A 23,869-nucleotide genomic window follows, 5' to 3' on the forward strand; every position below is an offset into this window, starting at 1 on the left:
CAAGGCCGGGAATAGAAAGAGAATATATCATGGAGTCCTGATCATCAGCACATCAATAAACTTTAATCAACTACTACTCTAAGTGTGCCTCTCCTCCTCTGGGCTGGTGGATTGGGAAGATGGAATCCTGGCTTTAGCACCTCACCAGCAGGGGGACCTTGGGCAAGGTTCTCTCTCCCCAACACCCCACTTGGTCAACTTCTTTACTTGTTAAATGCGGATGATGCCTACCTTTCAGAATTTTGAGTATTGAAAATAATCTATATAAAGCATCTAAAAAAGTTCTAGGTAACCAGGAGGCACCTAATGAGTGGTGGGTGAGAATAGTATGGCTCACAGGATCATTGACTCACTCTCTAAATTTACTGAACACTTGCTGTGTTCCGGGTCCGAGGATGTATGATTTGCATGTATTATCTCATGAAATCCTCTTGTAAGTACCATTCCTATTTTTTAAATTTAATTTTTTCAATTACAGTTGACATTCAATATTATGTTAGTTTCAGGTTTAAAACACAATGATTAGACATTTCTATAACTTACCAAGTGTTACCCCCGGATAAGTCTAGTGCCCACCTGGCACCATACATAGTTATTACAATATTATTGACTGTACTCTCTTTGTTGTACTTTACATCCCTGTGTGTGTTTTGTAACTACCAATTTGTACTTCTTAATCCCTTTACCATTTTATCCCAGACCCCCGACCTCCCTGCCATCTGGCAATCATCAGTTAGTTCCCTGTATGCACCATTCCCATTTTTCGGGATGGAAGAAGGGGTTTGGTGGTAGGAATGTGGTATGTCCAGTCATATGGATAATCAGAGCTGGAGAAAAAAGTGGAATTCAGATAGTCTGACCTCAAAGTCTCAATGAGTGAAGATAGAATTTAAAAGGATGGAGGAATTCTGCAAAATAGCAAGGCACAAATTCATTTCACAGCCAGTCGGAAGCTAATAGCAGTGTGCAACCTGTCAAAATGTTAGCGTGACATTTTGTATCAGGCAACTTATGCTAGATTTTACTGCGGCAGCAAACACCCCACATTTCAGTGGCTCAGCCTGACACAAGGTTAGTTCTCAGTCATGTTCCATGACCCAGGTGGCTTGGTGGGGGGATCTACTCTTCATTCAGCCAGCCAAGGATCCGGATGACAGAGACCTGTGCTTCTGTGAGAACCATAAACGTGTATAACGTTTCCATGAGAGTGATAATCATGGCTATGCTTACAATGTTGGGGCAAATGTGAGTTACAAGATCATGGTCAAAAGGAATAGGAAAAAGTGACCCTAACGTGTGTCTGGGAGGATGAAAGCTGGGCATATCTGGTGGACAACACTAATGGACACCCCATGTTTTGAATCCCAACTTGCACAATGTTTTCAACTCAGTCTATTGGTTTTCAGAACCACGTGGGTATCTGTTATTATATTATTTTCCTCAATTATTTATTCCAAGTGCCTGTGAGAGAATGATATTTGCCCATTCCATGGACATCAGGCAGTGCCATATGACTTGCTGTGACTAATAGATGGTGAGTAGAAGTGAGGTGTTTTGCCATTTTCCTTCTTGCCATGAGGACGGCATGTTCTACACAGGGCTGCTTTTTCGGTCTGCAACCTGGAGTAAGCAGGACGTGAGCAGAGCGCCAGCTGACATGTGCTGTGAATGAGAGATAACCCTTTGCTTTTTAAGCCCTTGGAGTTGTTTGTTACTGCAGCATGACTCAGCCGAAGCCGATTGCTATAGTGTATTTATCATCCTTTGTAAATAGAGGACAACAAAGTTGGCCATGTGCACATTAACTTCTACCGGCAGTCTGCTTTGCTGAAGTACATCTATACTTTTAAGCAGAAGTGTCCATGAGGGCTTATTATGGAAGTAGATATTACTTAGTTGAGTTGAGCTAGCAGCACAAAAATTCATTTTCCAAATCGAGGTTTCAACCGATATCTCAGAGTACTTATGAAAGATCTGGGAGGGGAATTGGGAGCATAGAAATGTTGTTTTCAAATGCAGACTATGGGTCCTGTTCTCACGGAGCAGTTGCCTTAGAAGACCTGAGAATGATCTGTATTCATGCCTGCTTTAGGCAGAAATGATAACGATGAAATGTTACTATTTATAGGAATGCGGAGTCTCCTCTGAGCCCAGTGATCCTCATTAATTCAGACCCACTGATTTGTCATTCACATCAGGTACCTGGGGCAGAGGCCAGGCTGGCATCTACTCCCACGTGGTGAGTGTGCATTTCTTGTGCTGGCTGGCCCCACAGGTGAACGTTTGCCATTTGACCCTTCAGAGGGCCTTCAGAGGGAGGCGCTGCCCATTCTGTGGAGGCACTCGCTGCAAGCTTCCTGCAAACAGTGGGGCCACTCCCTGGGGTTGGCCCTTCTGACTGCCTGGATTCCCATCCTCATCAAGCTCTGCCCTCTATTGCCTGTGCAGTCTGTGGGGGAAGAAGGGATCTGATAGAATTTGGGATGCTGAAAGGTCACCAGTGAGGTGGGTACCACTTTTGTTCCCATTTTAGAGTGGCAAAACTGAGGCATAAGAGGGGTTGGGTAAGCCAGTGAGTGTAGCAACCGTGGTTTGAACCCAAGATGGTTCAAACCCAATACACTAAATAATTCAAAGAAGTACAGATTAGACTGAGCTATAGCTGAGATTACTTAAAAAAAGAGGTGTACTAAATAATTAATAGAACAAACAAGATTTGTAAGTAGGTTGGTGTAGGATGAGGAACAAGGGCATACTTAACTGGGGAAGAAGCACCCCTGGCTGTTTAGGTGTGTGTGTGTGTGTGTGTGTGTGTGTGTGTGTGTGTAATTTATGTGTTTTCCCCCAATAATTCTCTTCCGGTCATTAGAAATCACTGGGTAAAACTGCTTCACTGGCACATATTGTTGATATTCATATTACTGAATGCCCTAGAGAATAATAAAGCTCTATTTAAGGAGACACTATTTAGAGACTTCCCACTATTTGACTGTCCTCTCTTAATTTGAATGTGTACTTCTTTCTAACATGAGTGTTGATTTTAGAGTTTGATTGAGAGCTAACGTTTAGGTGCTAGTCCCCCCCCCCCCCCCCCCCCCCCCCCGATCCCTTGGGTTTGAATTCTAAATTGTTTATATTATGTGATCGTACTGACTTCTACGGAACTTCCATTTTAGCAGCTCCTCATGGCCCATTTGGAGAACGAAGAACAATGAATTTTCTGGAACTAGTGTTTTAATAATGAAAAACTTCTAATATAATTATCTGGTATTTTGGTCTTTTCAATCACAATAATATTTGGTAACCTTGATGCACTACCTGTTATGGGCCAGACAATGCCTTTTAAATGACAGGAAATGTTTCACAGAGTCACAATGCTTAGCAGAGTTGTAGTGTTCTTCCTTTTGGAGGGATGGTGGGAAACTTTAAAACTCCATGTGTGGCCTACAGCATCCAACCTCAGGTTGTTAGGACATTTGATGAGCCAGAACACAGCGTCCCCAAACTGGGGAGGATCACAAAAAGTTCACCATATCTGGGGAGCAGGTGTTACCCGTTTTCATCCAGCTGATGACACTTCCCGGGTGTATTACACCGAGGTGGACATTTTGAAAGGAGGCCCCAAATAGATCACTTAAACCTAATGCCCAAAGAAGGGACTGTTGGATTCCTTGATGTTGATAAATGGCGGATTTCTCCTTAGGAAAAATGCATTCACGTCTTTGAATGTTTAAAAACATCACTTCTCATAGAGATATGCCAGGTGATTTTTACCCAACTGCTTACCATTTCAGGTCTCATCAACTAACTGTTTTCCCAAGCTAGGCAGGTAGTTGGGGTTATAAACTCTTAAGAGGAAAATCTTAACAGTAAATCTGGAGAAAATGGCTTGCCACTTGAGGGATTAGCAGTAACTCATCAAAAGGAGGAAATCAGGGCTGTGGAAGGTAATGGCAATGAAACATCACTGCTAGAAACAGCTTACGGGCACTGAGATGCTAAGCCCCAACCGCCTTATCTGAGCAGCGACACTTTCCAGCTCCCTGAGCTCAGGTTCTCCCCTGTTACAGTGAAGTGGCTTCTTGATTACAGAACAGGAAGATGGCACTCGGAAACCAGATTGGACAGAGCAACGTATTCTCCCAGGTGCATTTTTATAGACATGGCTTACCTAACTTCAATTTCAGAACTTCCTTGGCGGCGTTATCTCTTTTTAATATACGGCTCTTAAAAACGCATGGGAACACATAAAGAATTTTAAAACGAATCAATAACATGGGAAACCAACAGAGAAACCTTAAAGGAAAAGAGGAACTAATGGTGGAGGCAGAGAGAAGAAAACCTGTCTGCACATTAAACACCAGCTGACTCTACGTTTCTCTATAGAGTCTTCATGAACCAGCAGCAAATTACAAAAGGCACTAAACCTGGAGGTTGAGCCACTGTCAGGGGCCTTGGGTGTCCACTTCTAGCTCTGCCAACAGCTATTTGGCCTTAGCCAAGCCTCCATTTCCTCAGCTAAGTAAGAATCCACCAAGGACTCCTTCCATTTAAAAAATGATATGATCTGTGAGGTGACTCTCTTCACGTGGATTGTATTATTCTAGCAATGGAACTGAGCTTTCCTGTGATGAAGAACTGCTTGCTGACACCTACTTCCTGTTTACCACCAACTTCCGGTTCACTACCGTGCTTCCCCCAAAATAAGACATCCTCCGAAAATAAGACCTACTTACAGGTTTCCTTCTGAGTGAAATATAAGGCATGCCCCCAAAAATAAGCCCCCCTAGGCTTTGTCTCAGAATGCGATTACTAAACATGAGAGATTTGGTCCACTGATTCTGAAAGAGAGTCACAAGAAATTCACCAGGAAATTCAGGAATTGGATTGTTATGATGATGTTCCAGAAGATGATGACATGATTGTCATTGAATAAATGAGTAAATTCTTGATACTGTAGGATTCACAGTTTGTCTGGTTTGTGTTGACAACTACTGTACTACCGTACCGTATGCAAGTAATAAATTTCCTTTATTTTCATTTAACAATAAATGTGTACCATATTCTTCTTCATGGAAAAATAAGACATCCCCTGAAAATAAGACCTACCGCATCTTTGGGAGCAAAAATTAATGTAAGACACTGTCTTATTTTCGGGGAAACTTCCACTTTGCCACCACCCACTTCCACTGTCCCCAGTTTTTCCATGTGGTACTTAAATCTTTCAGAAGTTTTCTTCTTTGAGGAAAAATAAATGAGTTAAAAAACAGCAATGTAAGGGGAAATCATAGAGTAAGAGGCTAAAAAGAAATTGCATCCAACCAGTGTGTTAACCTCATTTGCATTCCGAGTCAAATAAGCAGATTAAAAATATTTAAAAAAAGACGTGAGACAATTGGAAATTGGAACACTTAGATATTAGATCTGAAGAGATGATCATTCATTATTTTTGGGGTCACAATGGTGTTATAGTTATGTTTGTAAAAGGGTCCTTACCTTTTAAAATACATACTGAAATTTTCGAGGATGAAATATGGTCCTGGGGGCAGTTAGTGAGTGATGATATAGATGGGTACAAGTTTTGGCCATAAATTGACAATGATAGTAATTCAATGTTGGGTACACGGGAGTGGATAATACTATTTGGCCTATTCTTGCATACGTTTCATAGTTTACATAATAAAAAGTGTAAAAAAACCAGATTGATGGGAGCTATCTGAGGAGCACATTGGCGGAGGTGTTGGAAAGGGCTGCTTGTCATAGTTGCATAATCGCTGGGGGTAAATATGGAAGTTCATCAATCAGAAAGCCTATGGTGAGGAGCTGGCTGGCAACGGGCCCAGCGCTGTGTGGCTGTCATCTAGCCTCTGGGCCAATTTACCCTCCATAAATAACAATCTATATGGATGCTTTACTATTTAAATGCATACTCGCCGCAGCTGCTGAGCATGTTTGTTTACATACCCACGAACCCTCTGTAAACATCACTATCTCAAAATCGCCCATGCGCCAGGAACATAAAGGGCTCACTTAAAAAATACATTTGTGGGATGAGACACGGCCAGTTCCCAGATGTCTGGGTGGGGGGCGGGCATGTGTGTCAGAATTTTGCAGGATTTGATTCATTTCAAAAATAGAATCACATGACTGGAAGGTTCTTAGAGGTCATTGTACACATCTCTCTGAGTCTGGGCAGAACTAGACGGAAGCCAACCACTGAGGATGTGGGTCTGTCTTTTGTGGATGCCAGTCTGCCTTTTGTGAAGCCAGAGAACTCATCGAGGGAAGGCCTGGGGCCTGGACCTGTAGGGCCCCGGGGCTGGGCAACATGCACACCCTACCCCCAAGGACCTTACTTTCATTTTCTAAAAATGAGCCTGACTCTCAGTGCTGGGCACAGGCTTGCTGCACTGCTGCTGGCGCTGGAATCGTCTGCCAGATGTTCTGCGCTGAGCCTGAGACCAGCTGACTGAAGGACCGGGTGGCAAACCTCCCCAGGGCAGCTCAGCTCTCCAGAAATACCATGTTGCGATCCATGTGTGCCCACAGTTGTCACGTGGGTGACAGGAAGAGGGCGCTACATCAAGGTTGCAATGCGGGGCTTGTCCTTGAAATAGGCCCTATAACTGAGATCACGGATAGTAGTTTAAGGTCAACAAAGACATTTCTGAAAGGAAAAATGAGTAGAGCGGACGCCGTTTTGTGCCAGCTCGCTGTTGTCAAGGCTCTTGGTGTCCCATCCAGCCCTCCGATGAATAATCAGGCCCTTGCGAGTTTGTTTTTTCCTGAGTGTGCATTTGGTCCACAGTAATGTTTTCCTGTGACTTTGACTCATTGAAGCATTTCTTCCCCCAAGGGTCTGTTCAATGCCCACAGATACCAACTGTGTTTTTCATTCACAAAGAGAAGCATCCCTCTGAAGCTTAAGAGATCAGATGGACTATAAGCACTGAATTGTATGAATCCCACCAGGAAAGGAACAGGACATGCCCAGCTTCCAGGCAAGCCCAGGACTTTCTAGAAATTCTTCCCTTCACTTTCCAGAAGTTAGAAAACTTTTTTTGTTCAAATAGAAAATGAATAGGGGTTGCTTTTTTCCAGGAATAAAGGCAAGTGTTTTGAATCTTTTCTTTTTTGTTGGCACCTCTCCCCTTTCCTCCAAGAAAGCAGTAGGAAGGCAGCGGATCCAGAGGCAAGCATCACTGTGAATTATCAAAAAGATAACGCCCCTCTCTTTAGAAAGGCTCAGTCATTACAGACTGTCCTCAGGAAGACAGGGCCTGCCCCAGGGAGAATGCCAACTCAGGGACATTGCAGGATAATTTGCTTATTCTGAATTCATGTTTTTTTTCTTTTCTTTTTTTTTCTTTGAGATTGAGCTTTGGGTGGAGCGAGCATGAAGCTCAGCTCCTACAGTTTGAAGCTCAGATGAACACCACTAACCAGAAAGGACATATTTCCAGTGGCATTTGCTTCTGGAACTCAGAGATGCAGTGATAACAAGGCTTGTCCACTGCCCTCCCTCAGGTCCTATTGGGAGAGTTTACAGTGAGAAATCTAATATTAGATTTCTAAATGCAAATCTAAAATTGCATCATGAGTGAGTGGTTGGGTTATGCTGCCAGAGGCTGTGTCGCAGGGGCCACCACTAGGGGGATCCAGAGTCCCTGTGCTCAGACCCTTGGGAGAAGATTCTGGTCTGTGGGAAATGATGAGGCTCCCGGTTTAAATTGCTCCCTCCCCTCTCTCCTGCCTCTCCACTCCCCCAAACACACAACCATTGCTTCAGGAACACACCCGGAGTCAGGCTAAGGTCACGGATAGCCCTGTTCACATCTGTAGCAGTCTTTTAGTATGTCTCAACAGTTCTCCCGTTATTCTTTACAGCTTTTTCGGATTAGGTCCATGTTCCTTTAGTTCTATGGAAAGAAGCCCACTCTAATCACCGAGCTCCATGCCACTCACATTGTCATTGCTGGTTGCATTACACACTGATGGCAAAGTTTCCACCGGGAGAGAAAGTTGCTAGAAGTATGACCTGGCCTGCAGGGCACAGGCGGGCACAGACACGGGGCCAAGGACTTTCTTTTGAAGGGATGGCGGGGATGGGCTTAGGGGTTAATGAGGAATCTGGGGCCAGTGTGTAGGCCCTGTATTTTCAGATGATATAAACCAACTCCGAGCCTCCAGTTGAAGACCTCAAAGCACAGAAGGGCAGTTGCATAGCTAACTTGGATCCCATGACTACTATCCCTAGTCAGAAGAACAGTAAAGAAACTGGTGAATTAGGGTTCGAGTTTATGTGTTTTCTGTAGGACACCATTGCTAGCTTACGTCAAAATTTACGGCTCTATTTTGTGGGCTGTGACAGATAAACATGGGCAGAACCGGTTTTGCTGTTGGGATGGATAACACGTGTGAAGTTCAGAGATGAGCGAAGACTTCAATAAGAGCAGACCAGCTCTCTATTCTGAGAGCAGACGATCTTCCCTAAAGCACACCGATGGAAGGTCAATGGAGTTACGACGAAAGGATCGTCGGCTTTTCACTTTCCTGCTGGAGTTATCTGCTGGGGCCGCAGGACTGTGTCTGCGGGGGCTCAGCAGGGAGACTATGGAGACAGACGCCAAGCACTCACCCGACATAAAACAACGCCATGGGCCTTGCAAATGGCTCCCAAAGAAGAGGGGCAATTGCGTTTTTATTAAAGCGATTTGTCAGGCTTCCTCTGAAAGCCTCTCCGTCCTCCTCCGGGCAGGGCAATCAATAACCTCCAGTATTTAATGGACCGTGTTTCAGAGCCACGCAAAAGGTGCTTTAGCGAGAAATTTTAATTTACGTAAATATTTGGAAATTTAACCTATGTTAAGCAGTGCTTTAAAAAAACACTCGTTTATTCACTTGTTTCCAAAGGCCTTTTGAAAAGAGAAGGCTAGCCTTCTAGGTGGATAGACTGGAGGTGATAAGCTACATGGGCACACACGTCCTGAAGTGAGGGGGCGGTGTAACAGTAAGCGGTGTTCAGCTTTCCCATAGATAAGATGTGAGACCCATGGGACCCGGTTAGAAGGGGCCTGGGTCCCTCGGAGACCCCGGAGCGAGCGCGCCTTACCTGTGGCTTCCACCATCCCTTCCAGGATGACCACGATCTCCAGCTCCTCTTTGGGCAGCTGTGCTTTGGAGATTTCCCAGAAGGGACTCTGTTGGTTGATTTCGTGACTGATGATGAGCGGCGACACCAGGAACAGCCGGTCGTCCCCGGTGTAATACCCGACGTTGATGTCCGTCTGGTTCAAGGGGATGAATTCGCCCTCTGAGGTCTGTTTGGATTTGATCAGCTTGGCGCGGATGGAGGCCTCCACGATGTGGGAGTTCCTGAGGTCCCCGACGCGGAACATCAGGCACAGCTTGCCATCCCGCATGGAGATCACCGCATGGGTGGAGAACACCAGCGTCTCCGCCCTCTTCTTGGGCTGCGATATTTTCACAAACATGCATCCCACCATGAACGCGTTGACGATGGACCCCAACACCGACTGGACCAAGAGGAGAATGATCCCCTCCGGGCACTTGTCTGTGATGACCCGGTAGCCATAACCTATGGTGGTCTCTGTCTCTATGGAGAATAAAAAAGCAGAGACGAACCCGTTGAGGTTGGTGACGCAGGGAGTCCACGACGGGTCCTCTATGTGGTCCATGTCTCCTCGGATGTACGCTATTAGCCACCAGATCATCCCAAAAAAGAGCCACGTGACCGTGTACACCATGACGAAGATCAGCAGGTTGAACCGCCACTTGAGGTCCACCAGGGTGGTGAAGATGTCGGTCAGGTAGCGGTAGGTCTCCCTCACGTTGCCGTGGTGCACGTTGCACTTGCCGTCCTTGCGCACGTACCTCTGGATCTTCCTTTTGGTCCGGTCCCGGCAGATGTGTCTGGGCAGGTCGTCCCTGGCCTGCTTAGGCAACTTTGGCTGGTGAATGGCCACGGGGCTCTCCACGTCCTGGTCCATGGAGTCGCCCTCCAGGACATTAGCTGGTGGTTTGGAGAGAAGAAAAGAGAGACCGAGTGAAATGCTGGCTCTTAGGGGATCATGGGAAACCACACCGTGTGCGGGACACGGACGGGAAACCCAACACCGTTGGTGTAGCTGTGCACAGAGCAGAGTGAGTTTTGTGCGGCATCGCCTGGACAGGCCCGAGTGGACTGGACTCCTGTGCTCTGCCGGCTGCCTTTGTGCGGGAGCTTCACCCCCTGCTCAGCAGGCAGCTCCGGGCCAGCAGGGTCTCCTGGCCAGCAGGCTCTGAGAGTCACCCTGGCAGGGAGCTGTGCACTGCGGATAGAGAGACGTTAGGATTCAAACAGTCTCTGCTCTTCCACTTTGCTAATGTGGACTCTTGGACATGCTATTTTTATCACTCCCGCCCCCTCTCCCTGCCCCGCAATGTGGGGATGGAGGTAAGTAAGGTTGAATGAGGCCAGACGGCGGGTCCCCGGTGCTATAGGGCTGGTGTCTTTATAAGAAGAGGAAGAGATGCCAGGATGTGTACCGGGAGGAAAGGACATGTGAGGGCCGTGGGAAGGCAGCCATCTGTAAGCAGAGGTCTCCCAGTCCAACCAGAGTCACCAGAAACCAACCCTGCTGGTTCCTGCATCTCCAATCCCCAGCCCTCAGAATTGTGAGGAAATAGATGTCTGTCGGTTAAGCCTCCCAGTGTGTGGAGCCCTGTCATGGCAGCCCAGGGAGACTGACGCACTGTCCGAATTCACTGAGCCTCAGCTCCCACACTCACAGAGCTGTGATCAAGATGCCCAGTTCATGGGGCTGTCGTTGGAGGGAACCACATACCTGCCAGGAACTTGACATGGAATACGTTTTCCTTCGCACTAACTTGTTCCTCTGCTGCTTTCCTTATGTTTCAGGGTAAGATCTTTACATTGTCACCCAGATCTCAGAGTTTAAGGAAAAGGTCTGTTTTTGTTGGTGATTCAATGCCGAGGTTAAAAAGTTGGGGGGAAATCGCTCTTTTTGAGAGTTTACACATTTGGTTTGGTTCCTGCCTCTATGTTGGCTATTCGCAGTCCGGGCGTGCGTTGTGTTCTGCTGAAGGCCCTGCGGTCAGCGCATCGGTAGAACCGTCCGCTGCTCACGCATCAGGAAACCGCCTCTGGAGTCTGCGTGCCAGGGCGAGTGTGGCGCGGCTGCTGTGACTGCACACACAGAAGCCACCGCGTGAAGCCGCTAGTCCGGCCAGCTCCTCCCAAGCTGCCTCAGGGGCTTGCCTATGGCAGTCTCTCTCCCCAGCTCTCCTCTCTGTCTGCGGACGCTGCCATGCGCTTTGTCCACGGCCACTCCGGCCTGTCCCCTTGGTTAAAGGAGGAAGGAGGTCTGCTGAGAAAACACTCTCCCGGGTAAGGAAGCAGCTGGGGATGGGACTCCAGTGGTGCCCGTTGGCACCGGTGACATAGGTCTGCTCTCTATTTCAGCCCAGGAGGAGGCCGCGTCTGGTCTGCAGAGCAGACTGTTAGGTTTGACCACTTGGACTTTTAGATCCCAGCCCTCCTTAGCCTGTCATTTGTAAAGGAGAAGATTTTCTTATTCCTCCTTCTCCTCCTCTTCCTCTTCTCTTTCTACTCCTCCTCCCCCTTCTTCTCACTCTGGTCCTCCTCCTCTCTCCCTCCTCCTCTGCCTCCTTCTTGGAACAGATATCAGGACAGGAGTGAGAGGGTAGCAGATGAGTGTGGAGGCGATGGAGAAGATGGACGTGAAGGTGACGTCCCTCTCACTGCTAACACCCCCGCCCTCCCCAAGGCATGATGTTTATGGTCCCGAGTGGTCACAGCTGAGTTCTCACTGTTCCTTTTGCCCCAAGTGGGAGTCTCAAATATAGCTTCCTGCGGGACAAGCTCTGGGCCCACGCCCTGGCAGGTGGGGAGACTGGCGAGTGTCTTACTCTGACCCAGGTGCTAAGCTCCTGATGTGCAAAGCCACCGGAACCCTGGTCTCCCGGAGGCCTCCGGGGAGAAGACAGTTTGTCAGATTAGCTGCTTTTTAACAGTCTCCAGCAGGATTCAGACTCCAAATGTCAGGGAGGAAGTCCACGCCCGCCCCCACCACCCACGCTGAAGCTGCTCTCCCCCTTTTCCTGGCTCCGCCATCATTTCCAGCTCCTGGCGGGAGGCGGGCGCTCTGAGCTGGGGGCCCCTGTGAACAGTGAGAGCGAGTGGTGAGGGCCCTGGGCAGCGCTGGGAGCCGCCAGCATCCCCCAGACCTGCTCCTCGCTGCCGGCTCAGGACGGAGCGCGTTCCCTGGCCTCCTCCGCATGGAGGGGTGGCCCCGGGCCGGATGCCGCTCCTGCCCTTAGTGTGTGTGCCCCTCCGGTCCCCGGCCTTGCCACGGGCGGGGAGGGGCCTGGTCCCGCGCCCAAGAAACAAGAAGGAAAGTGAGTGTGTGCGCCACTGTGCAGTCAGTGTCTGGTACAAACTTGAGCCTCGTCTTGCGCGTTATGGGCAGCGGCACTGACCCGGACAGGGGCCAGGCAGAGGGACCGTGGTGAGGGCTGCGCAGGAGGAGCAGGGAGAGGGGCCGGGGTGGGGCGGGGAGGGGGATGTTTGCATTTGGCATCTGTAATCAACCAGCAGGTGGGGAGTGTAAGTCACGTGGGACTCAGTGCCGTTTAAAAGCAAGCAAACTAAGAAAGCCAAAAGACTGGGAGCGAGGTGGGGGGTGGCCTCGGGGCGGCCATGGCTGAGGCCGGGGTGCAGGCAAGGTGTGTCCCCGGAGAGGTGGGGAAGGGGCTCAGAAGGTGCCCCCAAACCTGCCTAAGCAGCAGCCGGTGCAAGAAGCACACGCTGACCCCTCCTGTCCTCCTGGAACCAGGAGCTAACTCCTCTCCAGAGGCGCCCTCACAGCTTTGGGGGAGATGGCAGGCAGGGCCGAAGATCTGCCTGAACAAACCGCGTCTAACAAACCCAGGCCCACTTGCTCACTCCTTCCCCGTGCACAGCCCGGAGCCCCAGCACCCCTGTCCTGCCAGTTCTCCCCCAAGCTGTTCTTTGTCTGAGTGTCCTGAGGCTTCCCAGGTACACAGAGAAATTCAGTCACACGTGTCTGCTTTTCTCCTGCTAATCTGTCTTATGCTCCATTTATTTCTTAGGCCCATGAGAGACGTGAGGGCCGAGGAGAATGTTTCTTGCCTTGTGATGGGGCGGGGAGGCCGGGCCTCTGGCCTGTAGGGGCTGCTGGGAAAACAGGCTCAGAGGCCAGAGAAACCAAACTTCTAGTGAGGTGGGAACTCCTGGGGACTGGAAGAGACTGAAGCAGGAGTCCCAGGGGCAGGGCCAGGCCAGGGAGGGGTGTGGGGTGTGGGGTGTGGGATGTGGAGTGGGGGCCCAGCTGAAGGCTGTGTCCAGTGCCATGGCAGGGGCCCTGGCAGGGGAGAGATGCTGTCCCAGCTCCGGGGTGCAGAGGCGTGCAGGGGGACCCAGAAGGGAATGCTCACATGGCTCTCGGCCTTTATTCCCTGGAACCCCAGGGTGTGAACTGAGGGGTGATCTGAATTGCATTTGCAAGAGCGTTTGGGGCTGCTCAGCAGAGCGAGCTGCAGCTGAGGCCTGGAGAGCAGACATCCTCCCTGCGTGCCTGCGCAGACCTGAGTGCAAACACCCACTCACCACCTCAGCCGCAGCCCCCGTGGCCCCAGGGCCCCCTGGCTGTCCACATAGGCCTCCCCTCCCCCCTCTGCCAGCCTCCCTCACCTCCCTCCAACTCGCTGCACCGGCTCCAGCATCGTGCACGCAGGCTGACCAGGGCTAACGGTGAAGAACTGCTAACAGTGAAGTGTGTACAGCACCAAGAGGATCCGAGAGAGGCCCCGAGGGGCGGCCCCCAGGCGCTTGGCGATTCATAAGTCAATGCTCAACCCCTGAGTCACGCCGGCTAGGCCCTTCCTTATTTCTTATATCAAAATGAACTCCAAGTGAATTAAGGATTTCAATGCAAAGGAAGAAAAAAAAAAAAACCCTACAGAGGGAGTGGAGATGTATTTTTATCATTCTAAAATTTAGAAAAGCTGTTCTGACCATGCTAGGAATCCAGAAATTATTTTAAAGCACTGTTATTTTTGTCAACATGAAAATTTGAAATGTTTGTAAGGAAAGTAGGAAGACAAACCAGCAAACATATTGGCAACACATAACATATACATCCCCAATTCATAAAAGCAGCATGCGTCCCGTGGAAAACATGGCCACAGCAGACGGAGAAGGAGCTTGGGGGAGAAGTACACGGAGATGACAAGCACATGTCCAGCCTCGGCAAAGCCAAAGCCGGGCACATGTAACCAATCCTCCCCCAAAGGTAGCAAAATCAGAAAAGCAGCACCAGATGGGCAGTGTGTGCTGGGAAGGCGGTGGGCTTGGGAACTCAGATGCTTTATGGTAGGTGTTGACCACAGTCTTTCTGGAGGGCAGGAGACAGGTAGTCTTATGATTTAGAAACGGTTAGATGCCGCGGCTCAGGGGCTGGGCATTGCTCCCAAGGGAATTATTCCACACCCGCTCACCAGTTGCACACGGCTCTACTGCAGCCTCTCTGATAGCAGTGAAAAACTAGGAACGATCCGAGTATCTATCCACAGAGCACGGGTTAAACACCTGTTTGCACTTGTCATCAATGGCATACTGTGCGGTCATGAAAAATGATTTCCCAGTGCTTTGGGGTCTTCACCAAGATCACCTTCTTAATGGCCTGTTTAACCCCCTTTGGAACCGGTAATCACAGCTGCCCATTCTCAGGTCCCCTTCTGGCCCTGCTGTGCCGTTCTTTGTAGCACTTGCCACCTTTCAGCCTGAGAGGCCATTTGCTCTTATAATTTTCTGCTGCCCACTGGCCCCCGTGGGAAGGGAAGTTCCCCGAGGGCAGGCATCGGTGTGTGTTTTATTCACAGATGAATCGAAGGCCCTGGAGCAAGTGCCCAGCGCACCGCCCCTGTTATTGAATGAATGGAATATGTTCATTGACTTGGCTGGTTGCCCAGCCAAAGTGCTAAGCAAAAAGGCAGAATAAGGAACATAGAACCCACTCTGCATATACCCTGTTTCCCCAAAAATAAGACAGTGTCTTATATTGATTTTTTCTCCCAAAGTTGCGCTAGGTCTTATTTTCAGGGGATGTCTTATCTTTCCAAGTGCTAGGTCTTATTTTCGGAGGATGTCTTATTTTCGGGGAAACACGGTATTACCCTCTTGCAATAATGTGTGTGTGTTCATGCGTGTGTGTGTGTGTATGTGTGTATGTAGAAGAATGTTTTCCAAGATGTTCATTTTGATCCATCTCTGTAAATTTGTGGGTGTTTTTTTTTTGCTTTCTCTTTGATTTTTCTATATTTATCTTTTTCCCTTAATGTACTTCGATCATCTAAGAAAAAAAAAATAAGTAGGAGACATGAGGCCACTGTGTTGAATAACCGGAACAGACACTGCAGAGACCACCGGGCGACATCCTTGGGCTTGGAAATGGGGACTCACTAGTGCACTGGGTTGAGTAGCGTCCCCCCCCACAGTCACCTCCTCCCTGAACCTCAGATTGTAACCTTTTTTGGAAATGGGGTCTTTTCGGATGTAATGAATGAGGTCATACTGGACCCAAATCCCATAGAGCATCCACATAAGAGACAGGAAAGAACACCCAGAGACACAGGGAAGGCACCTGAGCACAGAAGCAGGGGTTGGAGTGATGTTCTCAAATCGAAGATGCCTGGAGTCACCAGAAGCTGAGAGAGTCAGGAAGGACCCTCCCCAGAGCTGTCGGGGGGAGCACAAGCTTGCTGACACCTTGCTGCTCTCCAGGGCTGTGAGAGAATACACTTCCATTGTCTTAAGCCACCACTTGGAGTTAGCCGTGGCAGCCACAGGAGACTAATACCACTGCTGCCTCTGGTGAGGGTGGTGAGGGCTGAGTGGTGGGTTGTAACAGGTGGGGAGGAGTGATTGGTCTGGGAGAGGGTGTGAGAGAGGATTTGGAGAGGATGTGCTTAAAAACAGAGCTGGAAGGAGCTGACAGGGCCAGACTCTGTGTGTGTGTGTGTGTGTGTGTGTGTGTGTGTGTGCATGATGGGTGTTTATAGGGCACCTTTACATGCGGAGAGAAAGCCAAAGGGGAGAGGTTGTGCTATAAGGAAGGGGCAGTGGCAGAGTGAGGTGTTGGAGGGAGTGGCAGTCAACAGGGAGCAGAGGTGGAGGGACAGGACATGGAGACGCAGGGATAAAATTTGCTCCCCGAGAGGCAGGTGAGCTGGGGAGGGAGGAGGCAGCTGGGAAGAATGTGGGGCCATCTCTCTGAGGCTTTGTGTCATGGAGGTGCTGCACACTGGCTCACTTTCCAGCGTGAATTTCAGGGAAAGGGTATTTCAGCAGACTCCTCGAAAGCCACAGCCCAGGCGAAGTTTTCCCATCGCTGCTGGTCAGGAGAAGACATGTGGACAGGTATGTGTACACCCGTGTTCACAGCAGCATCAGTCACAGGTAAGCGGGATGGGGTGCTGCCTCAGCAGGGAGGCTCTCCAATGCCTGCTGCAGCATGGACGAGCCCGAAGGACATTGTGCTAGGACAGTGGTCGGCAAACTGCGGCTCACGAACCACATGCGACTCTTTGGCCCCTTGAGTTTTTAGCAAAAGTCAGCGTGGGAGTATCTTAATTAAGTTAATAACAATGTACCTACCTATAATCTTTAAGTTTAAAAAATGTGGTTTGCAAAAGAAATTTCAATCGTTGTACTGTTGATAGTTGGCTCTGTTGACTCATGAGTTTGCTGACCACTGGGCTAGGACACAAGCCAGTCGCCAGAGGACAACACTGTTTCACTCCACTGACCTGAGGCATCTAAAGAGTCACATCCATGGAGACAGAAGTGGAGTGGCCATGTCAGGGCCGGGGGAGGGAGGGTTCGTGTTCGCGGGCGTGGAGTATCAGGTGGGGAAGATGAGGAGGAGCTGGGGATGGATGCAGTGACGGCTGCACAACCATGAGAATGTGCTCAGTGCTACAGAAGCAAACACTTAAAGGAAGGTTAACACGGTAAAGGTTATGTTGTGTATGTTTTACCACTCTGAAAAGCAATCGTCTTAGGAAAAGGAAAGCTCATTTATTTTCTAAATGAGGGAAGATTGGCTTCTAACCGTTTTGAGGAAGGTGCCCAGTGGCAGTGGATTCGCGCTACAATGCTGCCGACTGAGGTCAAGGAGATTGTGTTGTTGTGATCCGGGCTCCCACGTTACCCCCGAGACAATGAAGGACACCTCTGAGCTGTCGCTGCAAATGATGCATGACGTGTAGAATTAGAAGCTTCCTTTTAGCCCTTTGCCTGATGCTTGTCTTCTCCTGTGAGTCCTCACCTGCGGATTTCCCTCCCTGGGGACCGGCTTGTCATCTGTGTCCGATATGCCCTGGGGAGGAGAGCTGGTTTGTGCTGTGCTGAGCTACTGGCACTATGAGAGGGGATCACACTCAGAAATCTGGGCAGACAGGAAGTGTAATGTCACAGATGTGTGGAGAACAGTGCCTCCACCTGCGGGGAACTCCTGACAGCTACAAAAGGGCCAAGGGTCCTATTAACATTAGCTGGGGGGCCTCACCCTGTGACCCCGAACTTAGAATGTCTAGGAGCCACTGTGAGGTCAGAGGACTAACGTTAGCTGCTCCGTGCATGGGAGATGGCCTTGGAAAATGTGCCATTTCATTGCTTAACAGAGAGAGATGCCAGGTCACTGTGCCAGGGCTGGAGGAAGGAGGTTGACATTCTATATCCCGATTGCTCTTTTAAAGGTTATTTTAAGATTTAGAACCATCGACAGTTGGAACCATCAGAACCTTTCGGGACCACTACCACAGCCGGCTTGTCTACTGCACAGCGGTGTTCCGATGAGGGCAGTGAGGGGGCTGTGCTCTGCAGGCCACACCACGCCCCTTTCCCAGGCCCGGGTCTGCTCAGAAGACAGGCCACCGGCTGGGATTTGCTCAAGGAGCTGCCTGACTGCAGCAGTCCTGCAACCCCAGGCATCTTCAGTTCCTTGTCCTCCACATTTTATTGTGCACAAAGAAAGTGAGACCCAAAAGAAACCAACTTACATGGCAGGAAGCAGAGCCAGAGTGTTTCTGTCCCTCAGGAAACTTGGACTTGATGGTCTCCCTCTGGAGCAAGAATCCCTTCTGCTCTTGGTTACTGTGGGGTGGGCCTGGAGTCAGCCAGATGGGGTCCCACTGGGGACCCACAGTGCTCTGCTGCCCACTCAGGGGACCCTTCATTGGCAAACTGGGTAAATGCTACCCTAATGGGCTCATGGGAGAATTGGGAACATAAGTCTTGTTGGCAGGTAGGGTAGCCTGGTGACAAGGCCATGTGCGTTGATGTGGTGGGCGGGTCTGAGTTGGAACTGCTGTTCCATCTGCAATCTGCGTGCATTTGTTCAGGCCACGTCATGTCTGAGTCTCAGTTTCCTCAATTGTTAAATGAGAATAATCAGACCTACCTTGTGGGGTTACTGTGAGAAATAAATACATCACACGAGCGTCGCACCTGCTACAGAGCAGACATTGAACAAATGGCAGCAATTATGATAGTGTCTGGGCCGAAGAAGGCACACGATTTGTAGCTATAATAATCCCTGTTTTTATAAGCCCAACATTGTCCTGGAAACAGTGGGAAATTCAAAAGCGATCTAAGACACAGATGGGCAGGCCCATCTGGAAGCTCCGAGCCTGCTTGCAAACACAAGACCTGCACAGTGTGCAGTTGCCTGCAACACTGTGGACACAAGACTAAGACCTGTTCAGCATGTCAGAGGCAGAGGTCCGTGGTGACTGGATGGATTAGCCAATGGAAGGAGCTGGGGAATGACTACACACACACACACACACACACACACACACACACACACACACTAGTGGCCCAGTGCATGGATTCATGCACATTGAAAGGAAATTAATTAGAAGAAAGATTCATGTGGTATTAGATTACTGCAAAGAATTACATGTCAAAATAGTATATATAACATAGTATTATAAAATTAAAACATGCATGCAATTGGCGCCAGTGAGGGCTTTATATGTATCATGCATGCATGAGTCAACATTTACTTTTAAGTTGCCAGTTGGTTAGTTGGACTGACATATGTACTGGCCGGTTGGTTAGTTGGACTGACATATGGTCAGTCACTTAGCCTTTTATATATATAGATAATATGCTTAAATTTATTTTCCTCAGAATTTCTCAAGCTTATTGAAGCTCAAGACAACCTATGCACAGCGAGGATCTGTAGAAGGTGCATTTGACCTACACAGAGCATACCCCCTTATCCATGGTTCTGCTTTCCGAAGTTTTAGTTACCCACAGTCAACTGTGGTCTGAAAATATTAAAAGAAAGGTCCAGAAAGGCACAATTCATAAGTTTTAAATAGCATGCGGTTCTGTAGCATGATGCAAGCTCCTGCCATCAGTTTAAAAAAATATATATATATTTTATTGATTTTTTTACAAAGAGGAAGGGAGAGAGATAGAGAGTTAGAAACATTGATGAGAGAGCGTCATTGATCAGGCATGTACCTTGATTGCAGGGGGGTGTACCTTGTACCTTGGTTGCAGGCACGTACCCAGTGGGGGGTGTGCAAAAGGCACCCCCTCCCCCACCCACTGGGTACGTGCCTGCAACCAAGGTACATGCCCTTGACTGGAATTGAATCTGGGACCCTTTAGTCCAAAGGCTGACATTCTATCCACTGAGCCAAACCGGTTTCGGCACCATCAGTTTTTATGCAAAACTAAGGAGCTCTGGATGGAAAAATGCAGACATCCAACATCTGGAAGGCCGTGCTCCCCATCTGCCTAGCCTGAGAACCAGGGCTGTGTCCCCCAGGTAGTTGGCGACACACACACGTTGGAACGCCTGCCTAGGGCTGCTGCCTCCATGGGGAGATGGAGAGAGGCGAGGGCATGAGGCAGTGGGACGCCTTCCCAGCCTGTTCCTGTACCACCCACCTCCACAGTCTGTGGGGCCAACAGGGCCCTGGAGCCAGGCTCCCACGTCTGGTGAGTCATTAATAACCCAGGACTGTGATGAATGGCTACGGGTGTCGACCGATGGGAGCATTTCATGGCCACTGGCCTGGCAGTGCCATGCTTCACAACATTCTCATGCAGACTGGACCCTAGGTGCTGCCCTGGGCAGCTGCCACTGAGCTTTCCTTCTGCAATCTCCGTCCTAACAAACTGTGTGGGGTGCACCACGGCTTTGCTTTCTGCTGCCTTCTGACTTTCCCTCTCAGTCCTCAGCATTCTCTTGCCATGTTGGTGCCTCTTGGGATGGGGGAAGGTGGAGGTCGCAGCTTCCTTAGAAAGGAAACCAGTTCTCTCCTTGGGGACTTCCCTCCAGGTCAGGGCCTGAAGTCAAGACAAGACCCAGGTCCCTTGGCCTCACTCTGGGTGAGTTTGCTGGAGGCGGTCTCACTTGGGGTCACCATGGCCAGAAGCCAGCTGGAGGAGTGCCGGTCATTTATTGGCTCCTGGAGGCAAGTCCCTACTTCCGCCTGAGGGACTTGGGGATGTTCGCCAAGCATCGGAGATACCTGAAGTTGTCTTTAAAAAAACTCTGAGATGAGATTTAAGTTTAATTTTCATGTTTCATGAAGTGGTTCGATTTCAGCTTACATTGGTGTTTGTATTTTATGCACCAAGCTTGGAAAAGGATCTGAACTTAGAGGGAGACGCAGAAGTCTGGAGGTCTGCGGAATCGTATGTGAGAACTGAAAACCTTTTTAGATATGTGGGCTTGCATGACAATTATAATTGCAAGGGACTCGGGTAGGATTTTTAAATTAAAATACCGTAGGTGGCTGTGTGTGGATTTTTTATTTTCAAGTGTCTGTATGAGTCATTTTGAGTTGTCTGACTTTTTCTTCTCTGCCATATGTCAGCCTGTGTGTCCTGCCTGAGCTGCCTGGTGAGTAGGGTTAATTCTTGGAAGCCCACTGTGAGCACATCCTCCCCCCTACACCATGCAGGTCACGGTGACACGGCCGCCGGAAACCACTACTGTTGTGATGTGTCAAACAGGGACATCTCATGTGGCAGGGCAGGCAGGGACATCGGGGAGATTCAGGGAACCTCTGAGGGACCATGTGCTTTTATTATGGCTTCTGCATTCACACATTAATAGTACAACAGGAAGACTTCTAAGTGGTTTAGGAGTTACTGCACTTGTATCTCAAATTCCTGGCTCTGATTTTTTAAAATTTAAACAAATTAAAAAATTTTAATTTATTTTGTCCTTTATTGTTGTATCACAGGTGTTCCCTTTGTTTGTTTGCTGTGTTTCTCCCCCCCCACCCATTGATCCCCTCCACCCCGCACCTGTCTCTCCCAGGTTTTGACCACTCTATTGTCTGTGTTCATACATGCATCTAAGTTTCCCTGTTAATCAACCCCCTCACTTTCCATACCCCACACCTCTGCCTTCCTCCTGAAATTCACCAGTCTGTTCATGGTTCTATGTCTTGGACTTATTTTGTTCATCGGTTTATTTTGTTCATTGGATTCCACATATGAGTTTGATCCTGTGATACTTGTCTTTCTTTGACTGGCATATTTCACTTAGCCTTATACGCTCCAGGTCCATCCATGCTCTGGCATATGGTAAAAGGTTTTTCTTTTTTTTCTTCTTTTTTTTTTATTTTTATAGCTGCATAGTATTCCAGTATGGAAATGTACCACAGCTTTTTTTTTATCCACTCATCTGCTGATGGGCACTTGGGCTGTTTACGAAATTTAGCTACTGTAAATTGTGTTGCTCTAAACATAGGGATGCATACATTCTTTCTGATTGGTGTTTCTGACTTCTTAGGATATATTCCTAGAAGTGGGATCACTGGACCAAATGGGAGTTCCATCTTTAATTTTTTGAGGACATGCCATACTGTTTTCCATGATGGTTACACCAGTCTGCATTCCCATCAGCAGTGCACTAGGGTTCCCTTTTCTCCACATTCTCGCCAACACTTGGTTATTTGTTTATTTGTTGATGATAGCCATTTTGACAGGTGTGAGATGGTACCACATTGTCATTTTAATTTGCATCTCTCAACAGCAGAGGAGACTATCAAGCAGCTGTGATGCCCCAATTGGTGCAAACACGTGGATTCAAGGGAGTTCTTCGATCACCCACGGAAGGGAGAAGGAACACCACATAACCAGACATCCTGAAAAGAGAGACCATGGGGAGACAAAGAAATAGCCCGCACATGAAAGAAAAGCAGGCATCACCAGAAAAGGAAGTAAATGAGTTAGAGTCAAGCAACCTACCAGAGCAAGAATTCAGAGTATTGATCATAGGATGGATAAAAAGAATGGAAGGGAAATTTGACAATAACCAAAAGAAATGAGGAAGAACCATGAGCAATTAAAGAAGAACCAAGAGGAATTGAAGAAGAACCAAGAAGAAATGAAAAATGACATCGCTACCATGAATAACTCAATAGAAAGCTTTCAAGAGTAGACTAGATGGAGTAGAGGACTGCATAAGTGAGCTAGAAGACAAGATAGAAAAAAATACCCAATTAGAGCAGCTTCTAGAAAAAAAAAATTAAAAGGAGGAGAGCCTATGGGAGCTTTGGGACAATGCAAAACAAAACAATATCCGAATAATAGGAGTTCTGGAAGGAAAGGAAACTGAGTTAGACATGGAAAAAGTATTTCAAGAAATAATGACAGAAAACTTTCTTGAGATAGAGAAGAAAAAACCCACACAAATCCAAGATGCTTGCAGAGTCCCAAGCAAAATGAATCACAAGACCAACACCAAGGCATGTTATAATTAAATGGGCAAACACCAACGACAAAGTAAGAATCTTTAAAGCAGCCAGAGAGAGACAGAAAGTTACATACAAAGGAACCCCCATCAGACTAGCAACTGATTTCTCAACAGAAACTTATCAGGCCAGAAGGGAATGGGATGAAATATACAAAGTCATGCAAAGGAAGGGTCTGAATCCAAGAATACTGTACCCAGCAAGGCTATCAATCAAAATTGAAGGGGAAATCAGGAGCTTCACAGACAAAAAAAGACTGAAGGAATTTATCTCCGCCAAACCAGCAATGCAAGAAATGCTAAAGGATCTACTGTAAAAATAAAGAAATAGGAAGCAAAGAAGGAACACGGGTATAGAATAAAAATGGTGTCAAATGAATACCTATCAACAATAACCTTAAATGTTTTTTGGTTTAAATGGATTAAATGCTCCAATCAAAAGACAAAGGGTAACAGATTGGATAAGAAAACAAGACCCATACATCTGTTGTCTACAAGAAACCCACCTCAGAAAAAAAGATGCACACAGACTGAGGGTGAAAGGATGGAAAAAGGTTTTCCAGGCGAATGGAAATGAAAAAAAAAGCTGGGGTAGCAATACTTATATCTGAAAAATTAGATCTCAGAGTGAAGGACATAAAAAGAGATAATGAAGGCCACTTCATAATACTAAAGGGAGCAATCCAACAAGAAGAAATAACCCTGGTAAATATATATGCACCCAATACGGGAGCACCCAAATACATTAAAAAAACTGCTGGAGGACATTAAGGGAGAGATTAATAGCAATACAATCATAGTAGGAGATTTTAATACCCCACTGTCACCCTTGGACAAATCATTTAATTTGCATCTCTCGGATGATTAGTGATCTTGAGCATTTTTTCATATGTCTTTTGGCTTCTGTGTATCTTCTTTGGAGAAGTGTTTATTTAGGTCTTTTGCCCATTTTTAAATTGTGTTGTCTTCCTTTTGTTAAGCTTTATGAGTTCCTTATATATTTTGGAAATTAA

General features: G+C 48.0%; 1 protein-coding gene across 1 annotated transcript in view; it reads right to left on the minus strand.

Moving 5' to 3' along the window:
• KCNJ6 (potassium inwardly rectifying channel subfamily J member 6) overlaps positions 1 to 23,869 on the minus strand; it is a 137,131-nt gene that overhangs the window by 25,514 nt on the left and 87,748 nt on the right. The window contains exon 3 of the mRNA XM_036446909.2: positions 9,113 to 10,033. Coding sequence (XP_036302802.1) covers positions 9,113 to 10,033 — 921 coding nt within the window. The remainder of the gene's footprint in view (positions 1 to 9,112; positions 10,034 to 23,869) is intronic.

This window comes from Pipistrellus kuhlii, unplaced genomic scaffold (genome assembly GCF_014108245.1).
Source record: "Pipistrellus kuhlii isolate mPipKuh1 unplaced genomic scaffold, mPipKuh1.p scaffold_m20_p_2, whole genome shotgun sequence".
NCBI classification, from domain to species: Eukaryota; Metazoa; Chordata; class Mammalia; order Chiroptera; family Vespertilionidae; genus Pipistrellus; species Pipistrellus kuhlii.